Source organism: Haliotis rufescens, unplaced genomic scaffold (assembly GCF_023055435.1).
Source record: "Haliotis rufescens isolate VD_foot unplaced genomic scaffold, xgHalRufe1.0.p SCAF_14, whole genome shotgun sequence".
NCBI lineage: Eukaryota > Metazoa > Mollusca > Gastropoda > Lepetellida > Haliotidae > Haliotis > Haliotis rufescens.
In genome coordinates, this window is record NW_025963824.1 from 24,001,100 (window position 1) to 24,016,157 (window position 15,058).

At 40.9% G+C, this 15,058-nt stretch overlaps 1 protein-coding gene across 1 annotated transcript in view; it reads left to right on the forward strand.

The window, feature by feature from the left end:
- Nucleotides 1–10,624, forward strand: part of LOC124131226 — a 36,690-nt gene extending 26,066 nt beyond the window's left edge. Inside the window, exons 8-15 of the mRNA XM_046494339.2 lie at nucleotides 440–486; nucleotides 1,570–2,271; nucleotides 3,662–4,119; nucleotides 4,964–5,680; nucleotides 7,246–7,486; nucleotides 8,097–8,349; nucleotides 8,829–8,972; nucleotides 10,095–10,624. Of these exons, the coding sequence (XP_046350295.2) occupies nucleotides 440–486; nucleotides 1,570–2,271; nucleotides 3,662–4,119; nucleotides 4,964–5,680; nucleotides 7,246–7,486; nucleotides 8,097–8,349; nucleotides 8,829–8,972; nucleotides 10,095–10,251 (2,719 nt within the window). The 3' untranslated portion in view covers nucleotides 10,252–10,624. The remainder of the gene's footprint in view (nucleotides 1–439; nucleotides 487–1,569; nucleotides 2,272–3,661; nucleotides 4,120–4,963; nucleotides 5,681–7,245; nucleotides 7,487–8,096; nucleotides 8,350–8,828; nucleotides 8,973–10,094) is intronic.
- The last annotated feature ends 4,434 nt before the right edge of the window (nucleotides 10,625–15,058 follow it).

Below are 15,058 nucleotides of genomic sequence, written 5' to 3' on the forward strand. Positions count from 1 at the left end.
GACCTATTCTAACCCGGATCTTCACGGGTCTCCTTCTTCATGAGTCTGTCCGGAGAACGGAAAGTCGGTGGTTCGATTCTCATACCAAATGGTGGCACTTGCCTGGCGCTCGGCATTAAGGGGATAAAACAAGGACTGGTCGTCTCTAAGTCAGTATACTGTGTCTGATCGTGCGTGGGGCATCCATATTGCACTACGGCATGGTATCTCAGTGGGCTACCACTATAACACGGACCTAATTATGGACAAATACAACTAGCCACACACACATAAGCATGCTCGTAAAAACAATAAATGCAATAATCTTGAATGTGAGGTTAAACCCAATTTCACTTCACCAAAACTGAAAAGTGACAAAAAAATAAGACCACTTTTCTGACTGAGGAATATTAGAAGATAGTTTCCAACTGTACCTAACTACGTTCTTGTTTGGATTCAGATCTGCTGACTTGTCAAGGAACAGCCGTGTTGTCACACTCCACCCAAGTAAGTTAGATAAATGTGTACCTGACTGACAAATGACGGTGTTTCCTACTGTGCCACAGAACCCTTCAAGGTGAAGGGAGCGGTGGGATCGCACAGTGGTTAAAGCGTTCGCTCGCCACGCCTAAGGCACGGGTTCGTTCCCCACACGAGTATAATGTGTGAAGCCCATTTCTGGTGTTCCTTACTGTGATAGTTTGCTAAAAGCGACGTAAACCCATTCTCACTCACTCTTTCAGGGTGAATACTTCAGAAGCGCTTGACACCCCTTTGAGCAATCTTCTGTTGTACAGAGTCGCATCCTCTTACTGTACCAGGATAGGCCTATCGTGGGTTCGAGCCAAGACTTCGTACAGCTCATGATCCAAGTTTTGTCGTTGGCATTACCAAAGTGATGAACTACTGTCATTTGCCATATATTTGTCTTCCCTCTCATCGTTTGCCCACACAGATGGATAAGAGGCCAGATTATGACGTAATGGATATTTTTGGACCTTTTACTTGTTTCTTGTTAGAGGAGTAAATTTTATACATACACTGCTTTACAGTCATTATTTTTGTCACATTTCATTTTTTTGTACTCAACGGATTCGTAGACCAAGTTTTATAAAGTCTGGCCTGACTCATTATGTTCACATTCGTTTATATATAAATCTATATTTATAGAATGAGTAAGTATATTTTTACGCCGCTTTAGCAATATTCCAGCAATATCACGGCGGAGGAGACAAGAAATAGGCTTCAAACATTGTACCCATGTGGGTAATCGAATCCGGGTCTCAAGCGTGACGAGCGAACGCTTTAACCACTTGGCTACTCCATTGCCCCTATCTTTCTTAATGATACAAGGACATCATAGGCCTGTGGTGTTATAACTTGTTATACGTGGTGGAGGTTATTTAATTGTTTAGGATAAATTTGACAAAGATTCAATATCAAATTGCATCGATATCAAAACAATTTGAAATTATTGTATATTTGTGGTCCTTTTATATTATTTTGTTTCTAACCACTTCTGTTGACCTTAAATGTCATACCTCAACATAAATATATACCTTGAGAAATTATAACACATTTATTTTTCAGCACCATTAGTGCCTATCGTAAATCAGCCAATCGTCGACAACGTTGCTCAGAGCCTCGTTGTGAAGTACGCCGTTCTTGACAACTTTAAAAATGGCGCTAAATCTTTCATTGCCCAAATCTCGTTAACCAACAAAGGAGCTCACGATATTCAGGCCGGAAACTGGGGTCTGTATCTCTTCAGCATCTACAAGATAGAACCCGACTATCCAAACGGGTTCGTATTCGAAGCTACGAAAGTCAAATTCACCCACATAGATGGGTGTTTGTTTAAAATGGAAACAGTCCACGGCTTTGAGCCCATCAAACCAGGTGAACAGCGGAAGTTGAAGATTACTATCCAGAACTGGTCCGTATCGCGCACTGACGTGATGCCAAACTGGTACATTTGGGCGGAGGGTATGAAACCTCGAATTATTTCCTCCACCACGGGAGAAGGGCTGAGCTTTGTGGCGGATTTCGACACTCCCAACAAATGGAAACGGTACAATACGGATAACTTCAAGGACTACTACGACCCGTACTCACCAGCAACACGGTTCCGACGGAACGAAAAAGTCCATGACCTCGGGACTGCGCCTCTTCCCATCATTCCAACACCGGTTTCCATGGAGACGGGAAAGCAGGGCACCGTTTCCCTGGCAACTTGTTGCTGGGTCATCGTCAGCCATCCGATGTTCATGAATCAAGCCGACTACCTCAGACGTAAGTCTTCTGAGAAAACCTCCAATTTCCAATTAAGACTTGACTTCAATATGTTTAAATTGCTTTATAAACGGAGGAATCACGCAAAGTGCACACCGCTTTTTACGTTTATGCCTTAAAAATATATTGAAGTCAATTCTTATAAATATATACGTCAACAATAACAACTGTTCACAGACTTCTTATTCAGTCGTTAACCCACAAAAACGGTTGACAATAATACGAATTAGGGACATTGTTCAGCGCATCAATGCAAGAAACAGTATTCCGTTAGTCGGCGTGACCTAGTCTTTTCGGTTTATAGAAACATTAGCGCTAAAGAAACAGTTTTGTAGCGATTCAAATGCCACGAAATCACTTACTTATTTGTTTACGATCTCCCTTTCCCCAGGGTATTCCCATCCTTGATGACGATGCTAATAATGATAAATGTAGAGGGAAAGGGACAAGGGGCTCCAAGAACACCAATTCTTACTGCAAATCAAGGATGATTCCCATGGTCTAACGTCCGCCTCCATGATCTAGTGGTAGAGCGGAAGGTCCGGGTGTCTATCCCCGCCCGCGTCATACCAAAAGACGTTAAAAGATGGTACTTGTTGTTACCGTTCCTGGTGCTCGGCACTAAGGGGATAAACAAGGACTAGTCGGTTCGGAGTATAATTTGTCTGCGTGGGGTATTCCAAATGTATTTTTGTTTTGTTTGTTTGTTTGTTGTTTAACGCCGCACCCAGCAATATTCAAGTTATATGACGGCGGTCTGGACCAGACAGTCCAGTGATTGACATCATGAGCATCAGTCCACGCATTGTGATACGATGACATGCATCAACCAAGTCAGAGAGCCTGACAACCCGATCCCGTTAGTCGCCTCTTACGACAAGCATAGTTACCATTTAAGGCAAGCATGGGTTGCTGAAGACCTATTCTACCCCGGACCTTCACGGACATTTAAAGGTGAATTACTGTAGTACTACGAGCCGAAATGGATCTGCATCTAATGACGGAAGGTTTCTGGACAATAATCTCTGAGATATATGATGTGGCATGCCGTTTTTATGAATTGATACGTTCAGACAGTCTTCAATTCAATGAATTTATAAACGTTGGGAACAAAGCCAACACTTAAAAAGAGTTTTAAACCCAAATTATGAACTGTGGCCATCGGCCTTTCCCTGGAATGGATAAGAGCTGGTATTTGTTGACTTTTGCATATCTGTGAACATTTAGAGATGTGTGTTCATTTTCAGAGTGAAAATATGACGTTAAGAGTTTGTAATTATTGACTTGAACTGTAAATCCCCTCCAAAGTTGATTTTATCCTTTTGACAACTGACAGACACTCTAAGATACCGTCCTTGCATTCAGTTGGTTTACCTTGTGTCTTCAACAGAGAGCATGATAGACTTTGGCATGGAAGAACCGAAGATGTCGGATGAGAAACCCCCGAAACAGTATATCCTGATCAAGTTTGCCGAAGCTGGTGTCGAGGTTAACGGTAACATATCCTCGTCCCCAGACGCTTACACTTTAACTGTTGACCCTGGACCAGAAATAATAGAGGTCACGGCCGTAGCGACATCCGGGGCCTTTTACGGCATCCAAACCATCCTCAGCCTCGCTTTGAAACATCCAGTGAAAGGCACGATACCTGGTATGACTGTGAAGGACGAGCCTCGTTTTGAGTTTCGGGGCATGCATTTAGACGTTGGACGGAATTTCCATTCGCTTGATTCCGTTCTGACACTTCTAGACGTTATGGCGATGTACAAGCTTAACAAGTTCCACTTTCATCTGACGGACGACGAGGGCTGGAGACTCGAGATCCCAGGTCTTGAGGAGCTAACCATGGTTTGTTTGTTTGTATATTTGTTCGTTTAATGCCGCACTTAGCAATTTTCCACCCATATGGCAGCTGCCTGGACCAGACAATCCAGTGATTGATATTATGCGCCAACAGCTTCCCGTGACACGCAATCAACCAAGTCACTGAGACTGACCATCTGATCCCTTAGTCTCACTGAAGACCACCATAGTTTTCAGGGGGCCTATTCCAACTCACGGAGGTGTGTAAAACTATCAGATGTACTTTTCAGAAACGGGTGGGCCATTGTTCTGAGACGAAAACTGTTTTGTTATGTTTCAGTCTCGATGAGAAAGGCGTACATTAGTCACTGATTTACAAATTTTGTTCAACAGTTGCCTCCCTTAGCCATACAAGGATCGGCTGGTTGTTTGTTCGAATCCCCAGATTCCCTCTGATAGAAATGACTGGTTAGTCGGTACCATATCTGTACCACATTACCACATAATTACGAACGTTCCTTAACATTGCTTAGGGTTTCATAATTACCGACCTAGGGTTAGTCGTCGAAATATGATTTAAATGGGAAAACATATTATTCAAATTTAGGGATCCCTTCAATAAAACATAAAACCACATACCAATGTACGAAACGTGCTGCATTTTAAAGTATACTAGAATTACAAGTCAAAGAGTTAATGCCCTCACCATATCGATCTAAATTTACCTAATTTTTTGGTACTACTGAAAATTAACAAGCTCGCGAGACTTGCTCTCTGGATGCAGATGGTTGGTTATTTTTGAAGTAATTTGGTTGACATGATGAAATATGAAAATTAAAAAACAACAACACGAGGGTTCTTGACATAAATATATGTTTCCTTTTTCTAGGTTGGTGGCAGGAGATGCCACGATCTGTCTCAGACCCAGTGTCTGTCGCCCCAACTCGGGTCAGGACCCTTCTCCAACAACTCCGGTTCCGGTTACTACACTAAAACAGACTACCAGACCATCCTCGGCTACGCAGCCGAACGTCAGATCGAGGTCATACCGGAAATCGACATGCCCGGACATGCGCATGCAGCTATCAGAGCTTTGGAGGCCAGAAGATTGAAACTTTTAAGCGAGGGGGATTTTGAAAATGCTGACATATACAACCTCCGTGATCCGCAAGACACGTCCAAGTATTCCTCGAATCAGATGTTCACTGATAACGCTGTCAACCCCTGCATCAACACAACTTACACATTCATACTATATGTGATGTCGGAGATAGAAAAGATGCACAGAGATATCAATCCGCTGCGGACGTTCCACTTTGGTGGTGATGAGGTCGCCGTCGGGGCATGGGTCAACTCCACCGCCTGCCAAAGATTAAAGCAGTTTTCCCCGCGGCTGAAGGAGTACATGATCCAAAGGGCGTCCCTCTTCTCGTCTGACCTTGGCGTTAACCTTGGCTCGTGGGAGGATGGCTTGACGGCCAGCGGAAATGAACCCTTTGACCGAAGTCTGCTCATCAACAAGGCGGTGTACGCTAACGCCTGGGACAATGTCTGGGAGTGGGGCACGGCGCCTCGAGCCTACATCTTTGCTAATTCAGGGTACAAGGTAGGTAAAGTGCTTCTCTGTTGGGTAATATGACTGGCCATTTCCTATGTTGGTGTGGGCCCGGAATTTGTTTTGAAAGAAATAATTTGTTCCAGAAAATACTCGAAAAAATGTAAAAAAAATTGTCAGCTTCCCGATCGCCCCTTCGCCATGAAGGGTTCAATGGCACATGAGGAAACACTAACTCTTGTCAGTGAGATACACATTGATCGAACCTACATGGGTGGAGTGTGACTACTGTTCTTTGGCAAGTCAGCAGATCTGAATGCATACAAGAAAGCATTTAGGCCCCTGATGTTTGTCTGAAACATATTACTGTGTCCGTCAGTGCTTCAAAAAATACAAGACCCGTGAAGATCCGGGGTAGAATAGGCCTCCAGCAACCCATGCTTGCCGTAAAGGCGACTAACGGGATCGGGTGGTCAGGCTCGTAGACTTGGTTGATGCATGTCATCGATCCCAATTGCGTTGATCGATGCTCATGATGTTAATCACTGGATTGTCTGGTCCAGACTCGATTATTTACAGACCGCCGTCATATAGCTGAACTATTGCTGAGTGCGGCGTTAAACAACACACAAACAAATCAAAACATACAAATTGTGTCTCTGAAAGGAGACGCCAAAGGATTATTGTTTTACCCACAACACGTTATGTTTCCGAAGTTGCAACATGTTCAGTTGGTGGTCTATTTTGTTTGGGTAAAACCTGATAACATTTTTCTTCTATCGTTCGTTTAGGTATTCATAAAAAAAATTGAAAACAGCAGAGCATATATGACAGTTTAAATCAGATAGATGAAAGTAAAATATATGGGCCCAAACATTGGAAGGACAATCAAGGGCAACTGCAGGGTAAAAGCAAATACACGCCCATGTTTGATGGTGGCTAAAAATAAAACAAACACGAAGTGGTTATTCGATGGTGATACGGGTACAGTTGTGTATAGGACCTTAAGTTGCAGTGTTTCGGCGTCTGTTTACAGCCAAATAACGTTTCGGTAACGTATGTCATTTTTGGGTCAAATCAAATTTTCAAGTGTATATATAACTTTCGTTTTTACATACCAACTTTTTTAAGATTTAGTGACCACGGTCTTGTGGTAGAGCGTCCGCCAGGAGAGCGGAAGGTCCGGGGTTCGATCCCCGGCCGCGTCATACCAAAAGACATTAAAAGATGGTACTTCTTGTTACCCTGTCTGGCGCTCGGCATTTAGGGGCTAAAACAAGGACTGGTCGGCTCGGAGTAAGTATACTGTGTCTGAGTGGGTTATTCATGTTAAACTGCGGCATGGTATCTCAGTGAGCTAGCACTATAAATCGGCATCAATCCGGACTAGTACAAGCAGCCACACACACACACACACACACACGTGCATGCACGTCGCTACATAAGTATAATAATCTTGGACGCGACGTTAAACCCAATTTCACCTCACCTCACTTTAAGATTTAGTTAACCTTTCTCCAGAGATGAGTGAGAAAGCGGTCTTTCAGAAACATCCCAAACTATACAGAGGAATAATGTAGGACACAACACTCACTCACTCACTCACTCACTTGCAGGTGGTGATGTCCCAAGCGACCCACCTGTACTTTGACCACCCGTATGAGCCGGACCCGGAAGAGAGAGGGTACTACTGGGCCACCCGATACACCGACACTAGGAAGACGTTTGGCTTCATGCCAGACAATCTCTATGGCAACATCGATGTCCAGAGAACCGGCAAGCCTATCACAAGGGCAGACGTTTGTGGTCAACACGACGAAAAGTGTCCATCGCTGACCGCTCCGGAGAATATTGTAGGTAGGTCATAAGAAGAATAATATGTATCTTAACCTGCAGCTCAAAGGCCTTTTTTTAAGTAATACAGTAAGTGAGTTTGGTTTAAGGTCGCTTTGAACAGTATGTCTGTGATAATGCGGCGTGTCAGCTTGATGTAAAAGGAAAAACTCAAATGATGCAGGCTTACATTGATTGATTGAGTTTGGTTTTACGCCCCTTTAGCAATACTCCAGCAATATCACGGCGGGGGACACCAGAAATGGGCTTCACACATTGTACCAATGTCGGGAATCGAACCCGGGTCTTCGGCGTGACGAGCGAACGCTTCAACCACTAGGCTACCCGACCGCCCCTGCAGGACTTACAAGTTTAACACGATTGGGAGGCCATGAAACACCTCTCCCACCCACTCTTATGCACAATTGAGTGATTCACGGAAGCTGTGGTGGGTGGTCTGGTGGTTGAAGTGTTCGCTCGTCACGACGAAGGACAGGATTCTGCTCATGGGTACAATGTGTGAAGCCCATTTCTTAGTCCCTGGCCGTGATATTGCTGGATTATTGCTAAAAACGACATAAAACAAAACTCACTCACTCACAAACTCACTCACCCATGTCTTTCCCCATCCTAGGTATGCAAGGTCACCTGTGGTCAGAGACGTCGCGGACATCTAACGAGATGTTCTACATGATCTTCCCCCGACTGCTGGCTCTAGCTGAGAGGGTGTGGCACAAGTCCTCATGGGAAAGCATCGAAGATGCCACGCAACGAGAATCGGCAAAGAGTATTGACTGGGAGAAATTTGCCAATTCTCTTGGGCACCAGGATTTACTCCTCCTCGACAGGATGGGCATACCATACCGTATACCTCCCCCGGGAGGCAGGTAGGTCTCTTGGATGTTTTCATGGATCATAATAATGATCATTATATTGAAGATACCTATTTATGTATTGTTTATAATTATTGTTTATGTAGAAATGAATATCTTAACTGCGGCCCTGCATGTATATTCGACCACGCTATGAAATAAAAAGTAAGTTTTGGAATTGAGGGATATACAAGTGAAAAGATTAATTCTTTTCCCTCCCTGATTTAAATTGGATGCATACGACGTGCAAATACTAATTGAGCGACAGGTGAAAATGTGACACACTTAGTGATCAGTTAACAGCGTAGAAAAATCAATAAAATTTTTAGTTTTCGTTAGATATTCAATATGAATATTAATAATATGTAAAGGCTATATTTGACGCAGATAAAGCATGTATTGTGGATGTACCCTGCTAAACATTAGTCAGATACCGATGTAATCTATAGAAAACTTAAATAAAATTGTGACCTGGGTGTAAAACTTTGTTCCAGAGTGTTTAAAGACGTGCTGATTGCTACAAGCCCGTTCCCTGGTCTGCCGATAGAGGCAAGCTTTAATGGCGGCAGGACATGGACAGAGGTCACGAGAGACGGAATCAAAGTCAAGAACGGCCAGACTGTCACATTGACAACCAAGTAAGCAATTACACTTTCTGAGACGGCACCGTTACCTTTTTTGTGGGAGCCTCGGTGGCTGAGTGGGTTAGATATGTACTTTACTAAGAAAGTGTTATCCCAAATATAACATTTGTTACAACTTCCAGTAATAAAGATATTATTACTGCAGCAAGCTGTTACCAACGTTAGCTTGTCCTTTGACCACATGAAGTAGTTGCGCAGCGAATGTACATTACATAAGACGTGTATTTCGTGCGATATACGATGACGGTTGGGGGGCGGGGGCGGTCACACAGCACGTCATTGTGCACACTGCACGTGATTTTACTGCGAAAAGGGAGACTGTACAATTAATAGGATTGCGTGGTGCTTTTGATTTCTCAATGTGCAGCGGAAAACAAAGAGGATTCGTTATTTGGTTGACTGTATTTTAATGTCTAGTTCATTCATTGGTGTTTGTCAAACGCGCTCATCAAGTATCCTGGTTAGAATTGATATTACAATCACTTATAATAATATAATATAAAGGATATAAGTCAGTTCTAAGCACACCACCAAATCATATAAACTGCGTGTTTGACAACCTTCGAATTAAAACTCATTCGAGTAAAACCACTTCCGTCAGGTTTGATATACGAGTAAGAAAATTGATCCTCTAAAAACTATAAATTTATAGAAATTATTAGATAAATCCAAACTGATGACTACCATATTCCCAATTACAACGTACTTGAATGGAATGTTATTCTAGGAAAAATCTACGGAAGTTTTTTATTGAAATTTATAGATCGCCCGCCATTTTAAGGCGCTTGTACACATTCAGCGTGTGTCATCAATAGCGATGGAACTAAACAAACAAACCAACAAAACAACATGTTAGGAACGTGTAAATAGTCCCGACAACTGCCAATTACCAAGTGCCAAGTTTCTTTAACCAACGTCAAGGGGTCCCTGTGAGTCATGACAAATGGCTTGAACTTTGACCAGTGGCGACATCACCCCTCTCAGAAGCGAAGACGTTGGTGTGGTCTCTTCCAAAGACTGGATTTATTTCACTGATAGATTTGAGTATCTCAATGCTAGTTAAGTTTTAAGTATTTATATCAATATAAAGAAAATGTGTTTCCTTTTTCGTTACAGATCCGCCGATAATACAAGACGAAGTCGTGCAGTAACATTGGAGGTGTCAGGAATAACTGTTGTCGCTGCTGGAGGAGCACACAAACCGATGACGTCATGCGCAACTTTTATTGTGACACTTTTAGTTTCAGTTTTATTTAGATATACCAATCACTGACAAAACATTCCCTCGTAAACAGACAAACCTGGTCACAACGATTGTATATAAGAAAAATGCAGAATTTACCCTTCTTGATGATCGTTTAATTTTCTTTCACGCATATTCATACAAAACATAAATTGAGGGGCAAAGTAAAGTACACCAAGTTTGTTTTAACGAAATGGAAAATTGAAAGTATTAAATTGAATTTGATTATATCTATTTAACCATCACTCATTCCTGCAACAGTTTGTAAAAGGTAATCTGTGGCTGGGTAGTTTTGTGTTAACATAAACTGGTTCAATGAGACGTGCAACCTCATGATCCCTACTATGTTTAAAATGATGTACATTTGTGCCGAAATAAAAGCAAATTTTTATTGATTTTTAAAGATAGGACCATCAGCAATTGTGTGTTATACGCATTTTAAGAAAAATAAATATAAGTTTAAATCAATTTATATTTTAAGGAAATAAGCCATGTTGAAGTACAGTCATTTTTTTTATGTAATATCTCAAATCAAATGTTTATTGTATGATAGGCCGTAGGCTCAAATACACGATGTGGATACAATACAGTACAGGATAATTTTACAAATAGACTCACATGTTTCATTTCTGTACATTTCTGGTCTTGAGGCACATTTGAAATATAACATAACAGATTTTAAGTCTTGATAATTTTAGGTCGCCATAAGGCGAATAAATTGTTGGACTGAATGAGAATTACAAGGATGGACATATAACGGTGAAATATGGTTAACTTAAGATATGTTCAATTGAGAATCAAACATACGATGAAAATAAACTGAGAGGTATAGTTTCCTTTGCCCCCCCCCCCCCCCCCCCCCCCCCCCCCCCAGTTTATAGAGTACACCTTAACCATTTGAAACAAGAGATTCATTGTTAGCCTGTGAAATTCGGTTGATGACATGACGCCTAGGATTAGGTGGTTCAATTGAACAAAAACAACAGCTTCTATGAAGGTCACAAAGAACATAGTGATCACAACATGTGACAAACATGACGTCATCATCACCAGCCTGCATCACGTCTTGTTCCTTGTTCGTTTTTTCTTTCCACAATTCAGCTTTTTATACATTTTTGCAACAGCGTATTCCCCCTTGTATATGTGGATACGCACTATGCGTACTGTCTCATTCAAAACATCCCATACAACGACGTGTGTCAAACACGCTGTTTGTGACTTTATCCGGTTATTTTTTCACAGTTCAAAGGTGTGATCCTAATGCTAAAAGCATTCGCTCGTCACTCCGAAGGCCTGGGTTCGATTCCCCCACATGACAACAAAGTTTGAGGCCCATTCCTGTCCCCCGTTGTGATATTGCTGATTTATTTCTAAATGTGGTGTAACTTTCCACTCACGGGGTGGTCTAGTGGCCGAAAGCTGCAAGTCTCTGCTAAGTTGCATCAAAGTCGTCGGTTCCACCACGTGGAAAACGTCAACGACCTACTCCTTGTTTAAATTTTATTACGTCCCTTAGACGCACCAGGATCCGCTGATTGTAGTTCGAATCCCATGCTGGCCTTGATTCTGACCCGAGACAGCATTAAACCCAGCTCACCCACTCACTCAACACATGGTGAGAACTAGATGAATGGTCGGCCTTCGTTACAGAAGCGATTGCATGAAACGAAATTAAACCTAGTTTATAATTATATTTATGGAAACGCCCTCATGAAACTATTATTGATACTCTCTGTATGTCTGTTCTTCTACTCTAGATAACTGTAAGTAAGGACTCGTGTGTTAGTATCAATATAACTGACGTAAATAATAAACTTATCAATCTATATTGCAAAGGTTACCACTCGTGTCATTGCTAGAAGCGGACACTGAAAAAAACCCATTCGTGATATCTCGAGTCTTCCGGAAAAAATCCGTGTCAATACGAATCGCTACTCGTACCCGTCTTCTGTCTGTTTTATGATCGTTAAAACGAGCTGTTGTCTTGGCGAGTGGTGACGAATGTATCTTAAGGCAATTACCCTTGCTCTTCCCCTGTTTTCGTCACAAGACTGCGTTGTTGTGTCATGATGCCTTACAATGCGTCCAATGTTTCAAATATGTTTCATAGTGACAATCAAATGTGTTTTTTTATGTTTTCTATGTATAAAATAATGTTTGTGTGCTTTGTTTATGTTTGTAAACACTGCACGATCTGTCATTGTCAATGTCAAGTGTACCATAAATGCCAGTCTAAGCCTTCATATGAGGTTTATGTCAGTGTCTTCATCAAGCTTTTGTGTGTGAACATGGTATGTCCTATATCAGGCTGTTGTTTTATTACTTTGCATGCAGATCTGAATACCCAAACACCTGTTTTCAGTAAAAAATACATCCTAAAATAGTCAGAAAAAATACGTCTTAAAATAGTCCAATAGAAAAGTAATTAATTAACGTATCCTTCCTTTTCAAGAATTTACATTTCATTTAAAAGTTTTTCTCCCGCTCTACACCACTTAAACCATGTTCAACGGAATATTTTACGTTTATTTTTTAATTGTTTTAATCCCGTATTTTTTAATAAATAACGAAAACCAAATAATTAAGAAAGTTTCTATATTACAAATATAGTATGTGCTGTCTGTAACCAAAATTTTTTTTTATTCTTGACAAACAACATATATGAAAAGTAACTGTATCAGTATGATAGAAACTGACCTGGAATTCGGAGAAGGATTCTTCTTTGAAATTGTATTAATCCAAATATTTTGCCGCGTGTATCTTCATCAATTTCCACGTTCACACCGCATCTGGCCTCTATGTGGCTTAATCCCTTTCCGCAAATAAACATCTGTCTCTACCCATCAGTGCGGAAGTTCCGTTACATTTACTCGTGGTATCCTGGACATGTGTAGTTGTGAATGTAGCGATGGTAAGATGAAAAAATATTGACAATTGTTCAAAAGTTTTAAAAATCAAAATTAACAGAAATAGATTTCACCAACGTTCACATAGGAGCCAACCGTTTGATATTATGGGGAAGTGGTTTGAAAATTAGTTATATAAACAACGGAAATGCTGAAAAAAAGTTGTTCTCAGTTGTTACAAGTTAAATACATTGTTCTGAAACAATAATGTCTTGTGGGTACAAAATAATCAATTGCCTCTTTCGGACAAGGATTTATCTTAAAATATATCTTTTTCATCGTAATAATGTGTTAATGTCAACGTTGTACAAGGTTTAAAACATATTGACATTATTTTCTCGTTATGCGACGCGACGCTTTTTGATTTTCAAAACATTGATCCTTTTGGGGGGACCAGTGTAAGAACGTATATATGATAGCATCATGTGTGAATGTCGTAAAATTCATAACTTGCCTTAAACATGCCATCTTCAGTTTACGTTATTGTCTGCTAACGTTGCCCCTTGCAAGCAAATGGGGACGACTTTGTCCTTGTGACGTATGGACAATTGTAGTTTGTCTAATGAAATGATGTTTCTGTAGTTCTAATTTAAATCTAACGCTTTGGTTGACGGTAGACAATGTGTATTTACAACCAATGTATTTTATTGTATTTTTCCCAAAAGATTTAAGCCATTGATGTTTAGACAGGTAGCCTGGTGGTTAAAGCGTTCGGCCTTAACGATGAAGACATTGGTTCGACTGCGACATTGGTAAAATATTTGCGTAGAACCATGCTCACTCACTCTCCCCAAGCATTAGGTTTATGCACATATCCAAACAGATAAAAAGAATCTGACAAACATATACAGCAGGAAAAGAGTTTCAAAAACCATTCCTGGTTTATTTACATATATCTCAAACATTCATGCATCTTTTTTCAAATATCCACATGTGACATTGATATAATTTAGATAAATATTTTTTAAAAAAACCACTCTGAGGTACAAGAACATTGTACATTTCCCAAGCACTGAGTCAGGTCAAATGGTACAAATACTAGATATTGCTATGGAGGAGTAGCAACGCATGTCATTAGGTAACCGATTTCGGTTTCTCGATGTCAAAGAGTATGTCATTTGAAAACACAACTGTGTTTCAGAAAATAAATACTGGATACGATTTATGAAAATGGCTTTTTTGCATGGAAAATATATACCATAGAAAGAGGCGCTGAACCGTTCTCCATGTGTATTTACAACTCAAAAGAGGTTAAAGAACACCCGAGTTTTTTCATGTGTTTTGTTTGTTTGTTGTTTAACGCCGCACCGAGCAATATTCCAGCTATATGAGAGCGTCATTTAAATAATCGAGTCTGGACCAGAAAATCAAGTTACTGACATCAGGAGCACCGATCCCCGCAATTGGGATACGATGACATTCACCAACCGAGTCACCGTGCCTGACCACCCGATCCCGATAGTCGCCGCTTACGATAACCGTGGGTTGCTGAAGAAAAATTCTATCCCGGATCTTCTCGGGTCGTTTTTCATATTACAATAGTTAGTCTGCCATGGCTGGCGGGCATTGTAACACCCAGCCTTCTAATTGTGGTGTTCTTTAACGTGTTTAGAGTAGTATATATTGACCAGACAGCACTAAATTGTTGAAAAATCTTTGTTTATTTTACAAAACACGAATATTGGTGTTAGCCTTTGAGATTTTATTTCCTGTTAATAGGATTACAAGGTGTATTAGCACATATCAGACACTTATTAATGATAACTTACTGTGAATAAGCCTCAAAAGGAAACAGTCCGTCAGGAACAGAGATGCCTATTACACATGTCTAGATTTTTTTGTGTTTTGTGGAAAAAGTTCATATCAATATTTTCTTCCTGCACGACAATTCTAAGGGATAAAGGAAGTGTGAGTATTTATGTGAGATAGTG